The sequence below is a fragment of the Liolophura sinensis genome, chromosome 1, assembly GCF_032854445.1.
Source record: "Liolophura sinensis isolate JHLJ2023 chromosome 1, CUHK_Ljap_v2, whole genome shotgun sequence".
NCBI lineage: Eukaryota > Metazoa > Mollusca > Polyplacophora > Chitonida > Chitonidae > Liolophura > Liolophura sinensis.
The window spans coordinates 19613010-19639595 of NC_088295.1; the positions used below are offsets into that span (position 1 = coordinate 19613010).

The following is a 26586-nucleotide window of genomic DNA, read 5'->3' on the forward strand; positions in this document are numbered from 1 at the left end:
TTTCGACAACACCTGGGTAAATGTGAAACCAATGTTTCGGACAAAGGAATTAGGAATCATTTGTGGAAATTTATAATGCCATGTTTTTCTTAATGTGACATGCCGAGGCATTTTTACGCTTATAGGCTACTTAAAAAAAAAATAAGAATAAGGGTAACCCGTGGGTCTTTTTCGATTGCAAACATGATCCTTCTTTTGCACCAGCCGGTAAGAAGCTAACGACGTACATAAACTTGGTCAAGAATATCCAGGTCTATTGCCTATACCAAATATTCTTCCATCCTGAAAACAGTTATTGTTTTATAATTAAAACCTTTTCAGCCATGTGAAAATTATATTTTAAGCCCGTGCTTTCATTTGAAACATATTCTAAGCAGGTGCTGCATATTTTAATTATATTAATTGGAGTACAATTCCAGAAAGAACAATTTCATTGTGAAAAGATGAGGATGAGGACGTTATTAAAATAGAGTACACCAGGAAGATACGACAAAATTACGGGGAGAAGGATATAGTGATGAGGAGGATACCGGGGAGGAGGACATAGGCCTATATAGGTTACACGTGCGCAATTCGGGCAGTTAAGTCCTAGAACTCAAGTGTAAAGGAGCACTGATTGGATAATACTGCCACACGGACATTTTAGGTTGTTGATATACTATACATTTTCATTGCTGTTTTGCGTCTAGTTAGAATATATCAGAGTTTTGTTTGTTTTGGATAAAGATGGGAGGACACCGTGGAGGAGGACATATAGCTGAGGAGAGCACCGGGGAGGAGAACATATAGATAAAAAGGATACCGGGGAGAAGGACACCTAAATTAGGGGGATACCAGGGAGGAGTGCATAGAGCTGAGGAGGATACGGGGAAGAAGGATATATAGAAGAGGATGATACCGGGGAGGAGGACATATAGATGAGGAGGATACCGGGGAGGAGGGCATATAGATGAGGAAAATACCAAGGAGGAGGACATATATATGAGAAGGAGGACATACAAGACATATAGATTAAGAGGACACCGGGAAGGAGGACATATATATGAGGAGGATACCGGGGAGGAGGACATATAGATGAGGAGGAGATGATATGTACTCACATCTCTGTTAAGCGCAGTAAATAAAGGTAATTGACATACATTTAGAACCAAAGTGCAGGGGTCAGATACCGACCTTTGACCTTGATCAGAGTGATATGACTGCTACGAATTTAGCCGCCTGTTGTAAACCGTTTACTTCGACTCACAGATTGAAATTAGCATCTCTGTTGGAATGATGTAAAGAGACATCTCGGGCCACGTAGGCCGTATATTCCGGTATGGAACCACTGAAGACAATTTTTACATTTTGGGGGTAACTCTTTAGAAATCCTATTAGGTTGGCTCTGATTCCGATAAGTGTTTTTTATATATATTTCCGGGAACCAAATTAGCATTTCCCACATTCAGGTATATAGTGGATTAACAAAATAAGGGGATTTTCCAAAATTATTTCACATTTTTCTGACGTGCAGAAAACCAACCAGAGAAAAGCAATTTATTCTCAACATAATCTTATGAAAATCGCTTGCAACTTGTTGCCGTGAACATTGCATGCATCTTTAAATTGTTAGCGCGTGACTACCAATTCTTTGATCATCCTTTAGAATGATTATGAAGGTTAATCCACATAACATAAACATGTGTTAACAAATTGTATGTTTGATAGGTTGCACGTGATTCAAATTCAATATAATTGTTCAGCGATTTATACATCATATGAATGCGTATACATAGAGATAATAAAAAAAGAAATTTATATATAGTTAAACATAAAGCGCTGTAATACATATATTAGACCAAATACGTTGATAAGGCCATAGACATTAGAAAGGTTAAACAATGGAAAGCGTAGACGAAGCATCCGCTACCACAAGCAGACCAGTGATATTGTTCTCTTGTATTCCTGATTCACGCTTTGTTTACAAAACAGTCCAAGAACCAGAGTAGACAAACTCCTAACTACGGTATATAACATGAGATGTACAGCCCTTACTCATCTGCCTTTCTAACCATATACATATTAGTCGTGAACTTTGCTATTCTCCGTTACACCATGGCCAATAGTGACTGGAGACTGCATGTATACCTAACCTGGATCTATTTATTGAGTATAATCACGACTATTCTCTCACCCAAGGTAGGAAAGTACTTGAATATTTAAGCATGAGTATAGACTGTAATTGGACAAACCTGAATCTACAAACTCTCATCGCTAATTAAATTAACACTGAGGGCAACACAATCTCTGGAGAATAATGATGTGTATAGGGGCCTATACAGTTTCATGCTAATTTGTTTCCAGCTTTTCTGTTGGTCATTTTGCGTAAATGGTTTGAACAGTTTAATAAACTAATTTGCTCATTTAGCAAAAAAGTGAAAAAGTCATATACATACAGGGCATAGGTAAAAGTAGGATAAAAGAAGTATGATATTATGCGTCCTTGGTGGTTTTAAGGAACAAATACTTTTGGTCCCTCTAGTGATAGAGACTGGGTTTGTATATATCATTGTAAACAAGATACAAAAATATATGCTAATAATATAGTGCACAGTATAGATGAAATTTATTTACATGAAACTAACTTCTTATTTCTACAAAAAATGTTGTTTTATTCGCCAAATACTTCAAAATATCTTTTTACTGTGTTGTGCGCTTGTGCCTACATTTTGAATTGGTTTTGTTCATGCACTGATTGTTTTTCTGTAGGCAGTAGAAGGCGCACTGATGAGGCAACCTGCTGATAGGAGGCCTGTACAGGGAAACATGAGCGGTAATGTAACGAACTCACGAGGCAACCTCTTCTATATGAGTATTTTAACACAGTTTTTTATAGCTTCTACCACTCCTAAACCAAAAAGTGGACAAACCCATATTGTTTTCCTAAACATATACATCAGTTTCATATAGCCTGTATAAAATGAAGACATTATTATGCTAATTATAGTGTTCCATACATAGAAATGAAAATATGATGGACAAAATACATTTTCCCCAGCTGCTGTCCCAATCATGTATCTAATTGCATGTTTTTAGACTGAGACATATAGACTACCTATACATGTATGTTTTGTATAAAGATGATGACAGAAGAATTAACAAGCATGTCTGCGCATTCAAGTGACGTCATTCCTCGCGACTAGCTGACGCTTCTTGCAGACACGAGTACTGAGAAGCCGAGGGAGGGAAATTTTAGTTGGTTTGTCTGTCGGACGGTTTTCCGGGGGTTTGTCGGTAAACTTTTTTGACCTTTTGTCTTTTAGCATAGGTCATTTATTGAGAGATTGAGACTTGATTGAGAGATTGCTACATGTGAAGCTTGCACTAACTGGCGAAGTTTAAAGGTCTTCGCGTGTGACATTTCCGGCAGTTTCAAGCAGACAGTTTACATGTGATGCTAGCTTTTGGGATTTCTAAAAGTGCGCCTGACAGAAACTTTGCGAGTTTTAAAGCCATTTTCAAGCAGTGTTAAGCAGAGGGCACCTTAAGTAGGCCAAACAGTACTCGAGATTCTACTCCACGTATAGCTTTGTATCCTGCATATGGCAGTGCATTGTTTTTCTATTCTTCCTCACCGGCCTAGTCTGCATTGCCTGGTATTGTATTGTTAGGTTACGAAAAAGGCTATGAGTTTCTAGAAATCCCTCTGATACTATATGGTTGGGTTGTGGAAAGTTGGCCAGGCACTAAAAGTGCACCTCAGACTGATGTTTCAAGTCAACCAACGCCTGACGCTAACCATGCTGTTTTTAGGAGTGCGCCTAACACTAACTTACGAGATTTAAGCTGTTCGCTTGACAATATGACTTGTTGGGTTTCATGCAGTAGGTCTACATCAGACACTAAATGGTGAGGTTTCTTTAAGTGCGCCTAAAGCATATACATGTAGTCTTGCCACATACATAGGGAGATGTGAGGTTGTGAGAAGCTTGCCTGACACTAACCTTTGAGTTTCTAGAATTGCGCCTGGCACTAATTTGTGAGGTTGTGAGAAGCTTGCCTGACACTAACCTTTGAGTTTCTAGAATTGCGCCTGGTATTAACTTGTGAGGTTGTGGGAAACTTGCCTTGCACTAACCTTTGAGTTTCTAGAAGTGCGCCTAGTACTAACTTGTGAAGCTGTAAGAAGCTTGTCTGGTACTAGCCTTTGAGTTTCTAGAATTGCGCCTGGTACTAACTTGTGAGGTTGTGAGAAGCTTGCCTGGCACTAACCTTTGGGTTTCCAGAAGTGCGCCTAATACTAACTTGTGAGGTTGTGAGAAGCTTGCCTGGCACTAACCTTTGAGTTTCTAGAAGTGCGCCTGGTACGTAACTTGTCAGGCCGTGGGAAGCATGGCTGGAACTGACCTTTGAGTTTCGAGAAGTGCACATGGTACAGTAAATTGCGAGGTTGTTGGAAGTTTGTTTGGTACTAGAAGCGTACCTTACACTAACTTTGTTTGACACTGTATTTTGTATTTTTTAGCCGTAGGCTTACAAGTGACAATAAGTTGTGAGGTTTCTAGAAGTGCACATGACCGAAAAATTGCGAGGTTTTAACACTACTTTGTGGGGTTTCAAGCAGTGTGCTTACACGAGACTATAGCTTATGAGGTTTCACCTGACGCAGACTAGCCTAAACTCGAGGTTTGTAGCAAACTGATTGACGCAGGACCAGCTTATGAAGTTTCTATGGCCGTGGCTGACATTAACTTTTGGCTTTTCAAGCATTTCGCTTTCGCTTTGTGGGGCTGTCTAGAAGGGTGCCTTATTCACTCCAGCCTGAACTTGAGGTTGTTTATGTCGTATATCTATCTATATATTTTGTACTTAACACTACTTTGTGGGGTTTCAAGCAGTGTGCCTACACGATTGTTTAAAGACCACGATGCTGTTCCTACTGCAGGTAAACTTTTGACATGCACAGGACATTAGGATAAGTCTTTTTCATCCAGAACTTACTTGCTACAAAGGAAATCATGTCTGGCAGATAGGCTGCTCACTACTTTATGAGTTTAGTCTGACAGTAGAAGTGCGCCTCACATTTACTTGCGCTAATTGACTAGGTTTCAAGCTTTTCGCTTATAATAGCCTGTGGAGTTTCAAATAAATAGACCCAAGCATTAAATCTACACCAGATACCAGTTTGTGAGGAAGTGCGCCTGGTCCAGCGAGCACATAAAGTGTACTTGGTGTGGCTTCTTCGTAATTTATGTCCACGAGTACATTTCCTTGCAGTGTGTATGGGGTATGGTCTTTTTACTTTTCTCCCTCAGTGAACAGGCCAGATACTTTTTGATGTTTTAAACAGTAGGTTTGCACCTGACACTAACGTTAAGAAAGTTTTCTAGATTTGCGGTTTCCAGTAACATGCAGTATTTTAAGCAATTCGTTTGGCATTAACTTGTTGGGTTTCAAGCAGTAGGTCTACATACATCAACTTGCAGGCAGACCAGTACAAAGGTTTTTTTATGTCATGTATTTATCTATATATTTTATATCTTGCGTGGCTGTTTCTTAATTCGATCTTTTAATATCACATTGCTGTTTCTACTGCACTTAGCCTTGTAACATACATGGGGTTTGTTTTTCTAATATACCTCTTTGTAACTTATACAGCACTAACATATTCGTTTCAAGAGGGTGCGCATGATGCTAACCCGTAAGGCTGTAAGAAAGTTTTTTGGCACTAGGGGTTTCAGAAGTGTGCCTGATGCTAACCCATCAGGCTGTAATATAGTTTTTTGGCACTAGGAGTTTCAGAAGTGTGCCTAATGCTAACCCGTGAGGGTGTAAGATAGTTTTTTGGCACTAGGAGTTTCAGAAGTGTGCCTGATACTAACCCGTGAGGCTGTAAGAAAGTTTTTTGGCACTAGGAGTTTCAGAAGTGTGTCTGATGCTAACCCGTGAGGCTGTAAGGAAGTTTTTTGGCACTAGGACTTTCAGAAGTGTGCCTGATGCTAACCCGTGAGGTTGTAAGAAAGTTATTTGGCACTAGGAGTTTCAAAAGTGTGTGATGCTAACCCGTGAGGCTGCAAGAAAGTTTTTTGGCACTAGGAGTTGCAGACGTGTGCCTGATACCCGTGAGGCTGTAAGAAAGTTTTTTAGCACCAGAAGTTCCAGAAGTGTACCTGATGCTAACTTGTGAGGCTGTAAGAAAGTTTTTTGACACAAGGAGTTTCAGAAGTGTGCCTGAAAATAACTTGTGAGGTATTAGAAAAGCTTGTCTGAAGCTGACATATAAGCTTTTAGAACTAACTTGTGAGGTTGTAGAAAGCTTGTCTAACGCTGACATACGAGCTTTTAGAACTAACTTGTAAAGTTGTGGAAAGCTTGACTGACGCTGACATGAGCTTCCAGAGTTAACTTGTGAAGTTGTAAAAACCTTGTCTGACACTGACATATGAGCTTTTAGAACTAACTTGTGAAGTTGTAGAAAGCTTGTCTGACGCTGACATAGGAGCTTTCAGAGCTAACTTGTGAGGTTGTAGGAAGCTTGTTTGACATATGAGCTTTCAGAACTAACTTGTGAGGTTGTGGAAAGCTTGTCTGACGCTGACATATGAGCTTTCAGAGCTAAATTGTGAGGTTGTGGAAAGCTTGTCTGACACTGACATGTGAGCTTTCAGAAGTGTGCCTGACACTAACTTGTGAGGTTGTGGAAAGCTTGTCTGAAGCCAACATAAGAGCTTTCAGAGCTAACTTGTGAGGTTGTGGAAAGCATGTATGAGGCTGTCATATGAGCTTTCAGAACTAACTTGTAAAGTTGTTGAAAGCTTGTCTGACACTGACATATGAGCTTTCAGAACTAATTTGTGAGGTTGTAGAAAGCTTTCTGACGCTGACATATGAACTTTCAGAACTAACTTGTGAAGTTGTGGAAACCTCGTCTGACGCTGACATATGGGCTTTTAGAACTAACTTGTGAGGTTGTGGAAAGCTTGTCTGACGATGACATATGAGCTTTCAGAACTAACTTGTGAGGTTGTGGAAAGCTTGTCTGACGCTGACATATGAGCTTTTAGAACTAACTTGTGAGGTTGTGGAAAGCTTGTCTGACGCTGACACATGAGCTTTCAGAACTAACTTGTAAAGTTGTGGATAGCTTGTCTGACGCTGACATATGAGCTTTTAGAACTAACTTGTGAGGTTGTGGAAAGCTTGTCTGACGATGACATATGAGCTTTTAGAACTAACTTGTGAAGTTGTGGAAAGCTTGTCTAACGCTGTCATATGAGCTTTCAGGACTAACTTGTAAAGTTGTGGAAAACTTGTCTGACGCTGACATGTGAGCTTTCAGAAGTGTGCCTGACACAAACTTGTGAGGTTGTGGAAAGCTTGTCTAACGCTGACATATGAGCTTTCAGAACTAACTTGTGAGGCTGTGGAAAGCTTGTCTGACGCTGACATATGAGCTTTTGGAACTAACTTGTGAAGTTGTGGAAAAGCTTGTGTGACGCTGACATATGAGCTTTTAGAACTAACTTGTGAAGTTGTAGAAAGCTTGTCTGGCGCTGACATATGAGCTTTTAGAACTAACTTGTGAGGTTGTGGAAAGCTTGTCTGACGCTGACATATGAGCTTTCAGAACTAACTTGTAAGGTTGTGGAAAGCTTGTCTGGCGCTGACATATGAGCTTTCAGAAGTGTGCCTGACACTAACTTGTGAGGCTGTGGAAAGCTTGTCTGACGCTGACATATGAGCTTTCAGAACTAACTTGTGAAGTTGTGGAAAAGCTTGTCTGACGCTGTCATATGAGCTTTCAGAACTAACTTGTGAAGTTGTGGAAAAGCTTGTCTGACGCTGACATATGAGCTTTTAGAACTAACTTGTGAAGTTGTGGAAAGCTTGTCTGACGCTGACATATGAGCTTTCCGAACTAACTTGTGAGGTTGTGAAAAGCTTGTCTGACGCTGACATATGAGCTTTCAGAACTAACTTGTAAGATTGTGGAAAGCTTGTCTGGCGCTGACATAAGAGCTTTCAGAAGTGTGCCTGACACTAACTTTTGAGGTTGTGGAAAGCTTGTCTAACGCTGACATATGAGCTTTCAGAGCTAAATTGTGAGGTTGTGGAAAGCTTGGCTGACACTGACATATGAGCTGTCAGAAGTGTGCCTGACACTAACTTGTGAGGTTGTGGAAAGCTTGTCTGACGCTGACATATGAGCTTTCAGAACTAACTTGTGAGGTTGTGGATAGCTTGTCTAACGCTGACATATGAGCTTTTAGAACTAACTTGTGAGGCTGCGGAAAGCTTGTCTGACGCTGACATATGAGCTTTCAGAACTAACTTGTGAGGTTGTGGATAGCTTGTCTAACGCTGACATATGAGCTTTTAGAACTAACTTGTGAGGCTGCGGAAAGCTTGTCTGACGCTGACATGTGAGCTTTCAGAACTAACTTGTGAGGTTGTGGAAAGCTTGTCTGACGCTGACATATGAGCTTTCAGAACTAACTTGTAAAGTTGTGGAATGCTTGTCTGGCGCTGACATAAGAGCTTCCAGAAGTGTGCCTGACACTAACTTTTGAGGTTGTGGAAAGCTTGTCTAACGCTAACATATGAGTTTTCAGAACTAAATTGTGAGGTTGTGGAAAGTTTGTCTGACGCTGATATATGAACTTTCAGAACTAACTTGTGAAGTTGTGGAAAGCTTGTCTAACGCTGACATATGAGCTTTTAGAACTAACTTGTGAAGTTGTGGAAAAGTTTGTCTGACGCTGTCATATGAGCTTTCAGAACTAACTTGTGAGGTTGTGGAAAGCTTGTCTGGCGCTGACATAAGAGCTTCCAGAAGTGTGCCTGACACTAACTTGTGAGGTTGTGGAAAGCTTGTCTAACGCTAACATATGAGTTTTCAGAACTAAATTGTGAGGTTGTGGAAAGCTTGTCTGACGCTGACATATGCGTTTTCAGAGCTAACTTTTGAAGTTGTGGAAAGCTTGTCTGACGCTGACATATGAGCTTTCAGAACTGACTTGTGAGGCAGTGGAAAGCTTGTCTCACGCTGACATATAAGCTTTCAGAACTGACTTGTGAGGCAGTGGAAAGCTTGTCTCACGCTGACATATAAGCTTTCAGAAGTGTGCCTGACACTAACTTGTGAGGTTGTGGAAAAGCTTGTCTGAAGCCGACATATGAGCTTTCAGAACTAAGTTGTGAGGTTGTGGAAAGCTTGTCTGACGCTGACATATGAGCTTTCAGAACTAACTTGTGAGGTTGTAGAAAGCTTGTCTGACGCTGACATATGAGCCTTTAGAACTAACTTGTGAAGCTGTGGATAGCTTGTCTGACACTGACATATGAGCTCTCAGAAGTTTGCCTGACACTAACTTGTGAGGTTGTGGAAAGCTTGTCTAACGCTGACATATGAGCTTTCAGAACTAACTTGTAAAGTTATGGATAGCTTGTCTAACGCTGACATATGAGCTTTCAGAGCTAACTTGTTAGGTTGTGGGAAACTTGTCTGACGCTGACACATAAGCTTTCAGAACTAACTTGTGAGGTTGTAGAAAGCTTGTCTGACGCTGACATATGAGCGCTTGAAACCTCACAAATCAAGGTCATGTATAAGTTTCAAAAAATCCCACAAGTTAGCATCAGGCTGTATAAGAAAAACTCAGATAGTTACATCAGATAGTTAACTCAGATACAAGCTTCCCACAATCCCACAGGATAGTAAGAGGCGCACTTTTGAAAACTCATGGGACAATGTTAGACAAACTTTCATCACCTCAGTTAGTATTCCCAGAAGTTGCTTTGAAACGCAGCAATTTTTCGTAAATGGAATTAGATCCTTACATTTCCATCAGTCTTTGATATTACAAACTCATATATTTGCGTTAGAAAAACTTCGCACAATCTCACAAGTAAGTATGAGGTCCACTTCTAAAAGCTCAGATGTCAGCGCCAGCCAAACTTCCCACAACCGTACAGGTATGTATCAGCGGCATTTCTGAGAGCTCATACGTTCGCGCCAGCCAAATTTTCCACAACGTCACAAGTTAATGTCAGGCGCACTTCTGAAAGCTCATATGTCAGCCTCAGACCATTTTTACAAGACACACTTCTGAAAGCCCATATGTCAGTGCCACCTACAGAGCAAACGCTGTTACAGAGCTCGGGCAGCGAAGGCCGAGGTGAATTGAATGTATACATAAATAAGACTATAAAATTCGCCTTGAGGTTGACCTCCTACAGGCAATTAATCTTGGCCTTAAACTCAGATATAATTTAATTAGGAAAGTGTTAAATATTCACGTGGGAAGCAGACCGTGCATGATCTCTCAGTTGCTGGCACACACGAAGAGCGAGTTCAAGTCCAGTCATGGGCACGGAATTTGGAGATAACCCCGATTTCGTTGTTTTAGTGGGGCTTTGGCGACAATCAGCGATCGACGCTCATTTGCGAAGTCGAACATTTGTTGAAGGCCATCTCCTTGAACACCAATATGATGTGAATATTTGATACACATGGCATAAAGGAAACAATTTTGAGCATGGAGTTAAACAGTAATGAAATAAATAATTAATCACCTATTTATATCAGGAATAATAAATACACTTTTATTTATTTATTTGTTAATTATTCTGGCAACATGGGTTCCGGAGAGACGATTATCTAAAATGATCATTGTTACAAATGTTTGCTGTAACAACTTGCTTAATAAAACTACAGACATCACTTATGAGTCTGCAAAAATATCTATAAATATGACCGCCATTGGAAACTGCATACTACATCATACCAAATATGAATTTAGCATATGTATTTTTCAGACGATTTTGCCAAATGATGTTTTCTTGTATAGAGTGGATTCTCGATTTCAAAATCTGATTTTTGATTAATTTTGTATATAAACTGCTGGTGTCCAGAGTGGACAGTGGTATAAGTAATCTAAAATATGGCTGTGGCGAAAAAAAAAACACTGTCAGCATGCAGTTTGACTGTATTACTGTAAACTCAGAACTTCATTTGTATTTGATTTAGCACATGGAACTTGGCCGAGGAGGAACACTCATGAGTTTCCAGCGTTTTTACGGCGTCAGGAGAGAAGTGTGGTGCGACCACGTGATTGGTTGTGGCACGACCGGGAAATACCTTATATCCTGAGCAGTTCTATCGGTAAGAGACTTAACACCCATGTAAAAGTGTTATTATTTTTTTTAGTTAATTTTGTGGTGTCTACGTACTCATCAACAAACGTCGCCAGGGCATGGAGGGAAAAAAGTGGCTTTAAGCCATAACCATTCATTCATTCTTCACCGAGCGACACTTCAGTATCTTGTTCCATAATGGTCCTATGTTATATGTGCCGATAAATATCTCATGTATTCGCATATTCATCAATTCGACAAGAGCCCAAATAAAGTATGCTATTTGCTGTAGGCCTACCACTGGTGTTACTACAATAACCCGCCTCTGAAAGCTTATAAGGTGAAGTGAGTAAAATCAAAGGCATAATTCTGTAATGAAGTGTTAATTCTGTAATAAAGTGATAATAAAACTATTTTATTAATATTATTTACTTAGGCTTACTTCTCGTTTGATCCATTTCCTTCCGCATCTATGCAAGGATGGTCAAGTTAACTCACTCTTTGCACAACTAATGACAAATGTCGTGTTTGCTTATACGTTGCACGGATCACACTGATTTCATTTAATAAGGTCTGAATGTGAGGAAGGCTTTCCACGCCGCGGTGAAGGACATAGAGGAATCGTCATGTCTGAAATTCAAAAGGAGAAACAACGAAGAGGACTATCTGTTTATTTCCAGCATGGATGGGTAACTCCAAACCTCTCATTTACAGAAACAGAAATCAAACAAGATAAAAAGAGTTTAGAATTTAAAGTCAGATTAAATACTTACGTTATGATGTACAAAACAGTGCATTGTTACATTATACATAATAGAAATGTTACTCTTTTTATAGAAGGTTTTGTTACTCTTTACGGCCTCACGTATAAGCCTTATGTAAACCTTTCCGTTATTTTGACTCTTATTTTGACAACTTACTAATTTAAATACCACCATGCAGACCAACGTCCACTTTCAGACCACTTTTGAGCTCTGTCGATATAGTATATACGTATAGTAAACTTCCAAAAAGCACTAAAGAATAACAGACTTTGAGATCTACCAATAATACAGAATATAGGGGTATAGGAGGGTGTAGAGCATAGGAAGTATTACTGGCAACACTAACAATAAACATATTTTTATATGTCAGGTTTATTTGAACAATTAATTCTTCTTACCTTGTTTGTAACCACACAAATACATTTATAGACGAGAAAACCCTCTGACGATTATGTTATGCCACCAACAGGTGAAAGTATCCAGAAAGCATTCTGGACTGCTTATTTTATATAGTTGACCTTATGATTCCAGATGTTGGTCAGATGTGGGACGAGTCGGTGGCAAACAAGATGTGTCTCTGGCAGAAAACTGTAATAGTAAAGGTATAGCTCTCCATGAGCTTCTCCACGCTCTGGGATTCTGGCATGAACATTGCAGGCTTGATAGAGATCAGCACATCCAAATAATGTGGCAGAATATTGAGGATGGTATGTCGACTCCATACAGTCATATATGGCCATATGTGTGACACATGGTCATGGTGTTTTTTCATGAGAAAATGCGTATTGATATTTCAGATTTGGAATCAAGATTCAGATTTACAGGTTGGATATGTGCTTTAATGGAACTGCTCATGGGAACTCAATGCGCCCTTCGGAACACAACATTTCTTCTTTAAATTAGATATAGTTGTGAAAAATATCTATAAAGACCCTTGCATTTCCATCAGTTTTGTTTGTTTTTTTTTTTCCGATGGAGTTTTACACAGCTTTGTAATATTTCTGGAGGCTTACGATGGCTGCGCGCGGTGAATGACTTACATATGTCACAATCAGATGTAAAGAAATGTAATGAAACAAAAGCTAAATTAAATATTCTGTGCAAATGTGAAATTTGGTGTAGGTCAAGAGGTCCAGCCTATGGCACTCAGATATCGAAGTACAAGCAAGTTGCATTTAGCTCTGTCACCGAAAGCCAACATCCTTGGTAATATACCATCGTATAGTCTGAAAAGTGGATTGAACTACAGGTATCTACCCTATATCTGTCTGCTTGAGTTCCAGTGGCGTTGATTGCTACATATAGACTTTCCAGTCTCTGTAATGAGTCGAGGTAACAAACTTACAGCAGTTCCTTTAGGAAATGTAACGCAGCTAGAAATTCAATCGCACTCTTATCGCGGAATCCTTTTGTGTTTTCGCGTGCGTTCAGACGGAATTCGCCGATAGCCCCTGTCGTTGGCAATATCAAAGTATGGATCAGACTGTTGTTAAATGAATCATGGGGATTCCAGTGACCTGATCTTACTGTGGAAATTTCGGCCCTATTACAAAATGAAATGTACAAGAAATTGGATTTAGACCGAAGAAAACAATGTCATGAATTCATTCAGTTAATGTGGCCAGGGTTCTTCAAAATGTTAATTTTTGTGCAATTGTTTTGTCTTTCTGTTTTATCTTTTTGTTTTATCTATGCAGTCCAAGGTAAACATAAAGCTTCGGGCGCTTCATATATCGCTGACATCTTGATCTTGATCACCTCTGACAACATAATATCTAACCAGAATAGGGGTCTAACGGTTCGTTTCACATCAAGCTCTCCGAAATGACATTTGACATATTCCCATTTACTACATAGCGAATCGATCAAAACTATCCTAGGGTTTGTGCTTCTGTGACTCTTCACCGCTCAAATGGTGGAAGAACAAACAAATCAATCAACGTATCAATTCTAATCTTTGTAAACCATTAACACATTTAAATTGTGATGAATAAAAACAAAATCAACAGGTATATTAATTAATATATATCTTCTTGGAGGTTTTATCAATATAAATTGTAAACTGAATCAACACTTTAATGCTGCTATTTTCAGATGTAATCACACGTGCCTCGGTCTCTTTCAGGACTGGACTACAATTTCGACAAGCACGATTGGCTTTACAATGATTTACAGGAACTCCCTTACGATTATGACTCTATCATGCACTACAACGCTTATTCCTTCTCGGCTAACCGAAAGCCGACGATAGTTCCGATAGGCAATACCGACAAAGAGATAGGCCAGAGAAGAGGTATGAGCGAATTAGACGCCAAAAAGCTCAATAAACTCTACAGCTGCGGTAAGTTACGATTTCATATCATCTGTGAGAGCCAAAATCGAGAACCTTTCAAGCACTGTGTATTTACATTCATTTATAAACCCTCATATCCAAATTGTATCAATAACCAACTGTTTTCAAACTATCTGATTTGAGCACTGGCTATATAATACTTAATTAATTTATATCTATGGTTTTATCACACTTGAGGTGTATTTCGAACATCCAGTTAATTTCGACAGCAGACTATCGTGACCCGCATTTCCTTGGTTAACAGACAAACCACATGGCTGGTCCAGCTGGGGCGATTGGTCACCGTGCTCAAACGAATGCTTACGGATAAGAGAAAGATTCTGTATAGGTGTCCATAAGAAGAGGTGTCAAGGAGATTCCCAGCAAATAGAAACGTGTCCAAGTACATGTTATCGTAAGTTAAAATGAGTGATTTATAAAACTCGTACGTCTATCAATATAGTTCAGGAAAATGCCAGTCTTTTTTTCAGCCTTTCGTTGCACAAGTTTAGGTTCCTCTCGAAGAGCCATGGTTCTTGACTCATGACAAATGTCTTCAGTACCGGGTTGGACGCCAATGAAGTAATAGTTTAGGACAAAACTCAAACTCAAAAACTCAAAAACAAAATCATATAAAGAGTAGCGGTCATTTAACAGGTTTAATGATGACAGAAAGACGTAAAAATAATCTTGGGTTGTCATGATAGTGCATACGTTGTCGTTAATCAAAAATATAGATCTTAGTGGCGTTTTGGCTGCACCTGTTCAAATATCCAGCGTGGCGATTTTATCAAAGACAAAGGAGATAAAGTCTGTATCTGTTGTTCAACCTACTCTTGCACATTTGTACGTAGCCACTCAGACTAAAATGTGACGAGGATGGATTTTGTTATTCGTTTTTACGCCTTACAGGTTATTGTTTATGATACCATGTCCATTATGAGTTCTTCACGATATATTTGCTTTATGTTGAAGCTGTTAACAGGTTTGGCTGTTGGAAATATGATCGTTCCAATCCAAGTATATCGTCCCTGGAGGGTCGTACTACGATGCTCAGAACGATGCACCTGGAACGGATTGATCCGATCCGACAGTGCGCAGACGCAGCGGGAGCACTAGGGTACAAGGTAAAACAAAATCCCTCTGTTCTTTGGACTGTCGACTTCCCGGATTGGTCGCCTGGAAACCGGATCTAGAGATTATAAACATTTACGTAGCCACTACTTTAACCTATAAGTGAATTGTCATGAGAAAAGGTTTCAGATAACCAAATGGTTTCAGGTCTGGAGTTATTGCAATGTTAATTATGTTCAGACGACAGCATTCCTCAGGTGTATATATGTGGGCATGTCGGCATGGTGTGAACTTTTATCTAATCAAACCCTGACAAATAGAATGGTTAGCGAATTCAATTTGGTAGATTTATTGATAACTGAAGAGCGTGACATCTTATTTCTAAACCGTAAAATAACTCGGATTGTTACTGAGACTTGTGACACTCCCATAAATGCTAAAAACAAGAACCAACAAGATGGCTGACCATGTTAAATGTACAACCGGTAACAGAATGATACTTATTTGAAATGCCGCTTCCTTGCTTTTAAGAATATGAAAGTAACCTTAAAATTTCAAAACACCAGTATTTACGTATTTTATTTTGGTCTATACGGAATCACAAAACGAGTTATTCAGGACAAAGGCAGGTCTCTTGGACATCCATGGTAAGAAACCCATGGTAAAACATTGCTAACTGAAAACAGATATTCTTATATCAGCCATCAACTATGATATCTGTTAATCTGTCCCGTTTTTCGTTTTTGTTAATGGAGGGGGAGGGATTTACGGCTTTACTGAAATCCGTTGAAAATCTAAACTACACCATCTGGAGATCGCAAATACATTACTTCCGCTGAGTTACCACGTTGTACCCATTATCGTCTCTACCTCTTAATTCATTTTTAAAACATCACTTGTACGCTGATTTAACGTTTTTTCTTGTAAAAATCACCATGACGTCGATTACCTCACAGGTTTTCGCTCTGACGAATGACTCGGTGTGTTTGAGCTCACCCACAGCCCACCTGACCTATATGAGGGACGGGCCGTCGGAGTCGTGTACCTACATCGACAGGGGAAAGTTGGATTCCATGTATGCCTTCACACTGGAATTTGGTAAGTAGTCACCTTGTAATCACTGGGACGTTTACACGATGCTGTCAGTGGTTATGTTTGATGTTATGATTGATGTGTTGAAATATGTGCCATGTATCACTGACTCAGTAGTCAGTGAATGTATGCGAATCCCTTGTTTATCACAGGGCACCCGTGGCGTTATACTCCTGACAGCGCTTGTGCCACTCTCTACAATCGCTTTACATCACTGCCTCCAATAGACACGTTTTACCTTTGGAGCCTATGGAGCAACCATAGGCGTGTTGCCTTGCCACCGATGTCCTCGCGCAGACCTATGGTCAGTGCATTGAAAAATGCCCAAGTGACCTTGGTGTTGTTGTAAGATTTTCTAGTAGAGGAAGTGATTTAAAGTGATCGAAGCGAGCGATGTATGTGCTACACGGGAAAACTCTGGTTATGCATTGTAATAACATGGCTTTGTGGTCACAACCGTGTTTTGCAAACGAGTTCAAGATTAAGATATACCCAAACTGTTGCCAGTTGGTAACACATAGTTACCAATTGGAATGGGATGGTATCAACTGGCATGGAACTGTTCAGTAACCAATTGGTACATGATAGTTTATTACTGCAAGGACAATCTTCACCAGGCTGTACCAAACTACAACTGAGTAGTACCAAGCTGTAACCAGTTGGTATTGCAGGGAAGACCCAGGTTAGTACTAACGAGTGAAAGTTTTCCTGTGTCTAAGGATTTTTTTTTTTTTTGATTGGTGTTTAACGCCGTACTCAAGAATATTTCACTTATACGACGGCGGCCAGCATTATGGTGGGTGGAAACCGGGCAGAGCCCGGCGGAAACCCACGACCATCCGCAGGTTGCTGGCAGACCTTCCCACGTACGGCCGGAGAGGAAGCCAGCATGAGCTGGTCTTGAACTCACAGCGACCGCATTGGTGAGGGGCTTCTGGGTCACTACGCTGCGCTAGCGCGCTATCCGACTGAGCCACGGAGGCCCCCCTGTGTCTAAGGAGTATGCCGTGGTGATTCAGTGTGGTGGAATCAGACAGCCAATTATTCTCACAGCATGTCCAACTAACGCCCTTTATCGATTCGCTTGTTGCTTGTTGATTCGTTCCTGATATACAGTATAACAATATAATAATTGAAAATATTAATGAAAAGCTGATAATTAATTTAAAGAAATTGTGCAAATGTCATTTTAAGAAACTAGTCCAATTATATTGATGTATACCGACAATATAAAGATCTTGGCGTCATATCAGACATTCCTAAACCTATCCTCAACCATTATTATTTTGAGGGTTTTTGTTTTTATATTTGAGCTGTTGAGTGCTTCCGTTATACGCCGGTTGGTGGGGTGTCATGCTCACATATGTGTCCATTCTGTGTTCAGATGCGGCTGTAGACGGACAATGGGGAATGTGGTCAGAATGGTCGAAGTGCTCGGTCACGTGCGGAACGGGTAGTATGACAAGAAACCGGATATGTAACAACCCAGAACCGGACAATGGTGGCCGGGAGTGTGTGGGAAATGATCAGGCCACTGAACAGTGCCACATGAAGGACTGTCTCCGGTGGTTTTACCCTTCCGGTTAACCAAGTTAAGCACATGCGTACTGGCTGAATACCTACGAGCTGTATTTATCTCACAATCCCAACAATGTAGTCGTAATTTTGCATTAGAACTGACAATGTGGTAAACCGAGACTGGGATGTAAAGGTGAGCAAGTTAAAAGACAAGACGGCACCTGGCTAAAACATATTTCAGTCGAAAGCACGATAGTCAAGCCTTCTAAAAAGTATTATACTTTAGTATTTCAATGAGATGTCACCGAATGACATGTAAAACAAAATGACAATACCACACAGAGGACTGGTGTGAAAAGATGCAGCCATCTTGAGAATTTTATCCAATCAAACACGTTGTTATCAGATTGTGCGGCCTAAGCTGTGACGTAGCCTTTACCCATTCACTCCATGAAGTGACATAACACAAAACTACTGCATAGGACATCATTTTGAGATTGTTTACAACGACTTAGTTACGTGTAGCCGACGGGCCATTTCACACAATGTTGTGGGGCAGGTCTGTATCATTTACGGACCACCACAGGTGTAAATCAGATGATTTACAAGCCGTGTGAAATTCACCGATGGAATGACGAATTATGTCAGACAGTAGCATACCGTCTCGTCTCATTCATCTCCCAAAGTATATGTTTTGTTGTTCATTTTAGCGTTTAGTCAGCAGTTTCTACATAACTATGATCAGAGTCAGAGCAAAATTTATTAGAGATGCCGAAAGTTTATGGAAATGAGAAGACGGCATCTCACCATAAAACGCTAAAATTTTTTTCTCTCTTAATTTATTACAACTGAAGAATTTAAATTTTGCTCCTTCTTGCAAGTAAGGTTTTTTTTTGTGTGCTGTCTTCTTGAAACGCCATGTTCAAGCCGAGGTGCTTTCTCTGACGTCCGCGATAACTAGGTTAGCACTGCTTTCATCTTAGAAGCCACCGCTTCAAAATTGAAGCATAAAATCCAGCCACAGTCAAATGCTTAAATCAGCCTCAGTGATACTTAAATTTATTTCCATTTGTTTCAGAATTAAGCATGAATCTTATTGTAATTTTTTTACACATTTAATTGGGGTCAAAACTCACCAGCACAACCCATCAGGACGCTATGATCTGAACCAGGGATACCCCGGCCCTGCATCTGTAGCTAGGTTATTGAAGCTTCTCACCAATGCGGTCGCTGTGAGTTCAAGACCAGCTCATGCTGGCTTCCTCTCCGGGCGTACGTGAGAAGGTACGGCAACACCCGGTTTCCACCCACCGTAATGCTGGCCGCCGTCGTATAAGTGAAATATTCTTGAGTACGGCGTAAAACACCAATCAAATAAATAAATAATGCCGGTTTAAGGTACTTTGAATGGTAGTCTTTCGGTGGACATAAACGTTAGTCAGGTGCTGTCTTTCACTTTAAACAAACATTAATATATGATGTATAAATTAAGGCGTTCCTTATATAAAAAACAACACATGGTATGTGTTAATCGACACAAACTATGCAAGCGCATCAAAGCTTGGATGGCGTCATATCTGACTGTAAACCTGTAAAAAGCAGGAGGCCTTTCCAGTGATGTTTTAATAACGCACTCATAGGCTAGACACGAGCTATTCAGCTATTTAGCTGTCTGTGACACTCAGGATAAGTTTGCACTGAATATGATAAATGACTTTCTTGGACATTATCCCTGCCAAGGAGCTAGAGCACAGGAAGATTTAACACTCGTCTGAGTGCCTGTTACACCAGTCCTTGTGTGCGGAGAGATTAAATTCGTATAAAAGATATTATCCAAGCGCTGTGTTAATCGACCAACAGTATCTAAAAGCATTTTTTGAAAAGAGAACCAGCCCAGAAGGGACTGCTAAACTTCACAGTAGGAAGTATGGTGAAGCGTTGGTGAGTTGTGAACGAGATGTAAGAGCGAGTATCTGGATACCTCAATCCTGGGCACTGTGCCGGATCTGATTCGTACGAACTCCATTACCGTATGTTAATTTCACCTAACTTAGGTGATAGGTCGACATTGTTTCGGCTTTACCCACAAATCACATCTGTTTGGCGTAGAAGGACTATGGTTAACATATCTGCCCAGCTATGCAGAATGATTTGCACAATTGTCTAACCATAAATATGCAATGTATATGTACAATGATGTTGAATGATTTTTTTGTGTCCGGACTCTTCCTTCAACGCTAACGTTACAAAAATCAGCTATGTACAGATGCATGGAATTACACGTACTTATAGTAAATATCTTAACAGGTTTTCATGTGTTGTGACATCGTAATCTCTCTCTCTCTCTCCCTCTTTCTTTCTCTCTCTCTGTCTCTCTCTCTGTCTCTCTCTCTCTCTCTGTCTCTCTCTCTCTCTCTCTCTCTCTCTCTCTCTCTCTCTGTCTCTCTCTGTGTCTCTCTCTTTCTCTCTCTCTCTCTCTCTCTCTCTCTCTCTCTCTCTCTCTCCCCTCTCTCTCTCTCTCTCTCTCTCTCTCTCTCTCTCTCTCTATATATATATATATATATATAATTGTACATCATACAAATCACTTATATATACTTTTTTTTTCAAATAAATACATTTTTTATATGGTACACTGTTATGTTGAATTGTTGTTGTCTTTTTATGCATCTCAGTTTGTAAAGTTTATCATGATAAATATTTTCATAGTCTCATTTTGCTAACCATATTGTAGATCAAAATTTGGTGCCTCGTGGCACTGCTTTCTGTCCATAACCGGCGGGGATCTTTTTGTGCAGAAGAAAATGTGCTATTCAGTTCCTGCTTGATGATAGCCACTTAGAATGCATTGCAATTAGAATGTATGAATATGGTTTCATGTATATCAAATATGTTGCAATATTGTGAAAGATCGTATATGCTTCTTTCGTGAAGAAGTTTCGTTTTGTCTTGAATTTGAGGACAGTTTAAAGAGCTTTCTAATATTTTGAATTTTCATGAGATTGGTCTCGGTTTTATAAGTCGCTTTATAAAAAATGAACTTAAGCTGAGATACACTGGAACCCTCATGAGTTGGCTTGTGTCGTATTAATGCGAGCTGTCATGTGAGTGATCGCAGAGCATGGTTTTCAAAAATCCCCTGTGATAAGTGACGTCCGGTTTGTAGGCCTGTGTATGTCCAGGACAATGAGCCATAGGCTATGAAATTATCATGAACGTTGCCAACCATGTAGTCTTGACGTCAAACCCAGGAATAAGGCATAGGTATATTGGTCTGGACTGATAAGCTTGTTTGGCCAAGGCTGTACAAATATAGTTACAGTTAATACTGTCACAGGAAACTTCATATTACCATGCAACAACAAATTTGTAGAGAGTATTTAGAATGACATTAACAGGACATCAACGATGAAAGGTTCTGAAAATTTAATCACGCAACCATGGATACATATATACCTGCCCTTTAGGTGTAGCCAATAAAGGTACTTTGTTCTCAGCACTGGGTGTAATTTTTGAATAGCCTGTAAATCAAGCACAACACTTGTTATTCGCCAAACAGCCACTCGCATATCGGCAATGCTAGCGAAGCTAACAGGCTGTGCCACCAATTATTCCTAATAACTAGCGTACCCAGAAATCCCTGAAGGTCGATAGCAGAGTAACTGGAATGGAAAGAGATGAATAATTCATAACCTAACCATGCCACGTGACCGCAGATGTTGAAAACACCTTTCAGAAGTTAAGGGTATAGCTGTATTATATGATATAGTGTTACATGTACATGTATACAGTATTGCAAGACTTAGACACACGAGAAGCGTTCAGACTTAGCGTAACCAGAAAGGTTATAACAACCATTTTTCCCGTTGGTTTCTGTTTCATACATTATGTATCAATGTTAATGTAAACTTCAAACTGAAATATGTCACACAAAACATATAACACTTATTTTGCCATCGAGACTGAGGGGGCATCCGGATACACATACATGTACTGCCTTTGACTCAAAGGTTCTCTCATTCAGAATAAGATCTTTTTGATTTACCTGCCGATTTTGTCATTTGCACACACCATTATTATAAAATGAAGCATCCGGAATGGCACATATTCACCGCAAATCATAACATTTAATTTGCTGTTGAAAAATGAGGTGAAAAGCTAAACTCTGAAAAATGTCTATTGTTATCCGTGTTTTTGCGAGGATTTGGTTAGGAACTAATTGCAATTATCCAGGCCCATATACTATGGCTACGCTGGGAAGCTGGAAAAACGAAAGCGTTTCTATACATATGGAAGTCTCAGATTTAGAGAGACTTTGTGGTATATAACCTAGAAGTCACCTATCTTCATATATGAAAGAGTATATACTCATCTCTTTTTTACATTTTTGTATACCTTCCCATAATGTTGCATATGTATTATTCTAATAATAATGGAAAGGTCTTCCCACCTAAAGTAATTCCAGCAAAAGGTATGTAGAATTTGTTAATTCCTGCAATGCCGATTTGCAGGCGAACTGGTAACGTACTCGTGTATTACAAGAGAACAATGAACAATGCGCCTTACATGTAGGCCCGAGTCACCATTGTTTGGGAAAAGGTGGTTCATTGTTGAGGGAATTACTGCCCAGTAAATTTAATTCTGTATATTTGTATAAATTTAGCTCAATTTAGAATATTGCACTGGTATGACCTGGCGTATGGGTGGATGGATATATAGCAGAGGATACAACACCAACTGTCAGCGAAGGAATACATATGTTATGTCAATAGCTGCAAAACCAACGTCTAAAACAACTTCGACATTTTGCAATGGTGTGAAACGTTCTAGCAATACAGATGTCTTTCGGGTGTTTTAATATGCATATTATGTAACAAAGTATTGGCACTATGAGTGCTGTATTATTTTCATTGAGATTTAGTTGTGTTCACCAATTAAAGTGCTTGGCGTATAACTGTTGAGGCAAAAAAGATCAGCTCAAATATGCTGTTCTCACTGTGATCTTTGTTCTCACTGTGATCTTATTGACATAGGTTTCAAAAAAATGCATCCATCTGATAAACCCCGTGCAGATGCATGCCCCGCGACGAGCCACGTTCCACTGTCATATCGCTGGTGTACAAAGGGCCTTGTCGATGGCGTTGACAGACCTCAGGGAAAGCCTGAAACCTGGACACTGGGCTTAGTAATGTAGCCCCTCACAAGAGCAATGACAAGCTGGTCGTAGGATCAATAAAGGCCTACTGGGTGAGAAGGGCGCCTTCGCGGTTCGTGTCCACATTACACATTCGCCAGTGTTGTGCAGCAGATACCAGTCACGGCTGACACAGCCACTAAAACACTATACAGGCAGAGTGAGCATCAGCTAATGCGGCTGTATACGAAATAGGACGGATGTTGATGACACTTAGGGTATTCAGACTGGCTTGACTCGATCCTGTCGTTGGCTATTGTCGTTAAAGGGCTCGCTTTGATAATACTGACGAAATTATTGGATTCTGCAGTCACATTTTGATTGGAGGTTGCTGACATATTGGTTACTAGAGAATTCTATTGGTGTATAACGGTCAGGCAGGCGTACTGCCAACGACTGTGGAACTTTGCTTTGGAGTAAACCGGTCGCGATAAGCGAAGAGAATGCTCAGTGGTTTGCAGTAACTCATTCCTGCCTTACAGACCACATCCACATCGAGATAGGTAAGTTAAAATCTGTGTAACCACACCCTTGACACAGGCCTGTTCAGTGGCCCGTATCCGGGCCTGTGGCCATGAGCCTTTCAGTCAATTGACATGCCCCACTAGGCTTAATTGTCAACAAGCTAACACATGAGCCAGTATTGTATACAGGATGCATCTGGAGTGTGCTAGTTTCTATATCCAATAGATCAGCGACTATTGGCACTGTGAAAATACAAGCTTAAAATGGCCTCGGTAAGATATAAAGTCCTCAGTAAAAGAAATATTCATTTACGTTCTACATATATCCAACACAGTTTAAACATTGGGTCTGTATACTGAGTATACTGGCGTCTACTGAGGAAGTACACAGCTGATATGCACCCTATCTTAATCCAGTAAAATCTGGTCAGTTCACGCCATTTCGGTTCCAAGACTACCAGAAGCAAGTTTCGAATCAAGACAAACTGTTAGTCATGATATTGCCAAATAGGCTGTTCTGATATCTTTATTCTCATAGCTCCGTTGGTGGGTATGTTTATAAAATGCGTTAAAAAGTGGTGAGATGGCCTGTATTATTGATTAGTATTGATATTTATTTTCAATTCTGTCTCAGGTGAAGGATTTAGGTTTCGGTCCATGTATGATACACATATTATACCCTTCTATCGAACGTTAAGCAGCTGTTGTCGTGTTAACATCAAATCAATACTCGTCAGTATTCCACTGGAGTTTAACATAAACCTGGTTATTCCTCTCTTTTGGGCAGTATCATGAAATAGAACTTTGCCTACAAGCCTGACTGCTATGATACTAAGATAGTTGTGCTGTCTATTATATATAAGGAGTATATATCTCTTTACCAACATGGTGCTATTTACACGTATTACCCTACAAATAACCAGAGATGCATAATTACTAACGGTGATGAGGATTAAAGCGGATATCTGCCATGGTGAATTGGTAATCAATGTTACGCTAAACCATAGCCGAAATAGCATTGTTTGCAATGACAGTTTCCAACCAAGTTAAATGCATTTAAAGGTCTTTGTCTTACATGTGAGAGTCTGCTATAAGTTTAGTGAACACGATTCACCTTTGAGTTTAGTATTTTTACTCCAAGGAACCCTGAAATTCGAATGACTTGAACCGTGTCATGAACGATGGTTTGTTTGCCAAGCATACTGGTTGTCATGCGCTGTCTGTCAGCATACCTTAGTTATCTTTTTCGCTATGTAATAGGCAAGGCTGTATAATTAATTGGACTATTTGATTTATTTATGACTAGCCTACGTTGTGACAATTAGTAAGTGTGCTGCACGTGCATGGCTGGCTGATTCGCTGTTACTGTCAGCTCCAACTAGTCTCATTTCTGGGCAGATGCCCAAGCCAGTATTGACATCTATAACCGCCGGGAACTACTATACTATTAATAACATTGCGCCATATCCAAACCAAACAGGATGATGTTTCCATCACGGTTTGACTGAAGTAAATATTAATCCGGCAGTGTGAAAATCCTCGTCACTGTGACAGTCAGTTTATAGACGGTATATATGTTCTAAGCATACTCATAAATAATTACAGTAAACAAAGAGGCCTGCGTGGCCGAGGTGTTTAGCGTGCCAGCTCGGCGCTGTGGACCAGGAGACACTCATCAGTGCGGTCGCTGTGAGTTCAAGTTCAGCTCATGATGGCTTCCTCTCCTACGTGGGATGGTCTGCCTGTAACATGCGGAAGGCCATGAGTTTCTTGTCGGTCGGTTCTGGTCGGTTTCCTACCATAATGCTGGCTGCAGTCGTATAAGCGAAATATTCGTAAACACGGTGTAAAATACCAATCAAATAAATAAATAAATAAATCATAAAGTTAGGTCATGTTATGTGAACACATCAAAGCCCGCGTAAATTTTCGTAAATTACGAGACTTTATGTGGCTACAACACAGACAGCGTATATTTAACGATAATTTCTCTTCGTAAATGATTGTTTCCCCACAACTCAGACAACAAGGAGGAGCCAAGGAGAGCATCTTTCATTCCAAGTTTTATGAGGATACTCTGGCTCTATAATTGCAGCTATTTCATCGCGGTAACATACTGGTCAGCGCGCCACGATGCCGTCCAAGACAAGATTGTAAGAATATTACATTGTACGTTTGGTTCAGCGCAAAGCGACACTGATGCTGATACAAAAACAGCACTCTAACTACTCGCATGTTGGGCTTAATTGTCTTATAATTTTGTTATTATAACGAGTGTGCAGCAGCAGGATAACTAGCTCCGCGTGACCAGATAGAAAGCCACACGCTGTATACGGTTGTAGCCTCAGGACATATCAACCTATGGGCGAAGCTTTGTCCATTATTTGTCGAGCAGACGAAATTATATGGTCTATCAGAACAAATGCATGTATATGGAGAGTAACACTGATTACCGCGGCGGTGATGGTAAAATTGCTTCTGTAGTCTGTAGGTCTAAGTCTACATGCATCTACAGGATGGATATTTTAGCAATAGCGGATTATCCATATTACAAGTGGCCCTGATTGTCTCATACATGTATGGTATTTGTAATCTCAAGTCAGACAGTATCACTCCATGACGTTACCCTCATATACCAATACGATGGGATATTGTGGGAACTAGTGTTAACACCAGACTTAAAATACAACAATACTCTTTGAAAGAATGGATGAATGATTGACAAGATTTTCGAAAGAATGGATGAATGACTAACAATACTTTAGAAAGAATGGATGAATCATTAGCAATGCGTTTAGAAAGAATGGATAAGTGATCAGCAACACTTTTTGAAAGAATGGATGAATGATTAGCAACACTTTTGATTATGACAAGATTTTTGAAAGAATGGATGAATGGCTAACAATACTTTAGAAAGAATGGATGAATCATTAGCAATGCGTTTAGAAAGAATGGATAAATGATCAGCAATACTTTTTGAAACAATGTATGAATGATTAGCAACACTTTTGAAAGAATGGATGAATGGATGAA

The 26586-nt window shown here is 39.9% G+C and overlaps 2 protein-coding genes across 2 annotated transcripts in view; both read left to right on the forward strand.

The window, feature by feature from the left end:
- The first annotated feature begins 686 nt into the window (after positions 1-686).
- LOC135481829 (meprin A subunit beta-like) lies at positions 687-19275 on the forward strand. The gene is made up of 10 exons (XM_064761554.1): positions 687-1126; positions 2749-2812; positions 11009-11143; positions 11687-11804; positions 12411-12586; positions 14005-14220; positions 14477-14626; positions 15187-15338; positions 16242-16383; positions 17762-19275. Exons 2-10 carry the CDS (start codon positions 2767-2769, stop codon positions 17962-17964), a joined length of 1338 nt encoding a protein of 445 aa, XP_064617624.1. The 5' UTR covers positions 687-1126; positions 2749-2766; the 3' UTR covers positions 17965-19275.
- A 4108-nt stretch (positions 19276-23383) lies between these two features.
- LOC135481033 (BAI1-associated protein 3-like) overlaps positions 23384-26586 on the forward strand; it is a 110636-nt gene continuing 107433 nt past the window's right edge. Inside the window, exon 1 of the mRNA XM_064760967.1 lies at positions 23384-23592. The gene's annotated coding sequence lies outside the window, so the exon portion shown is untranslated. The remainder of the gene's footprint in view (positions 23593-26586) is intronic.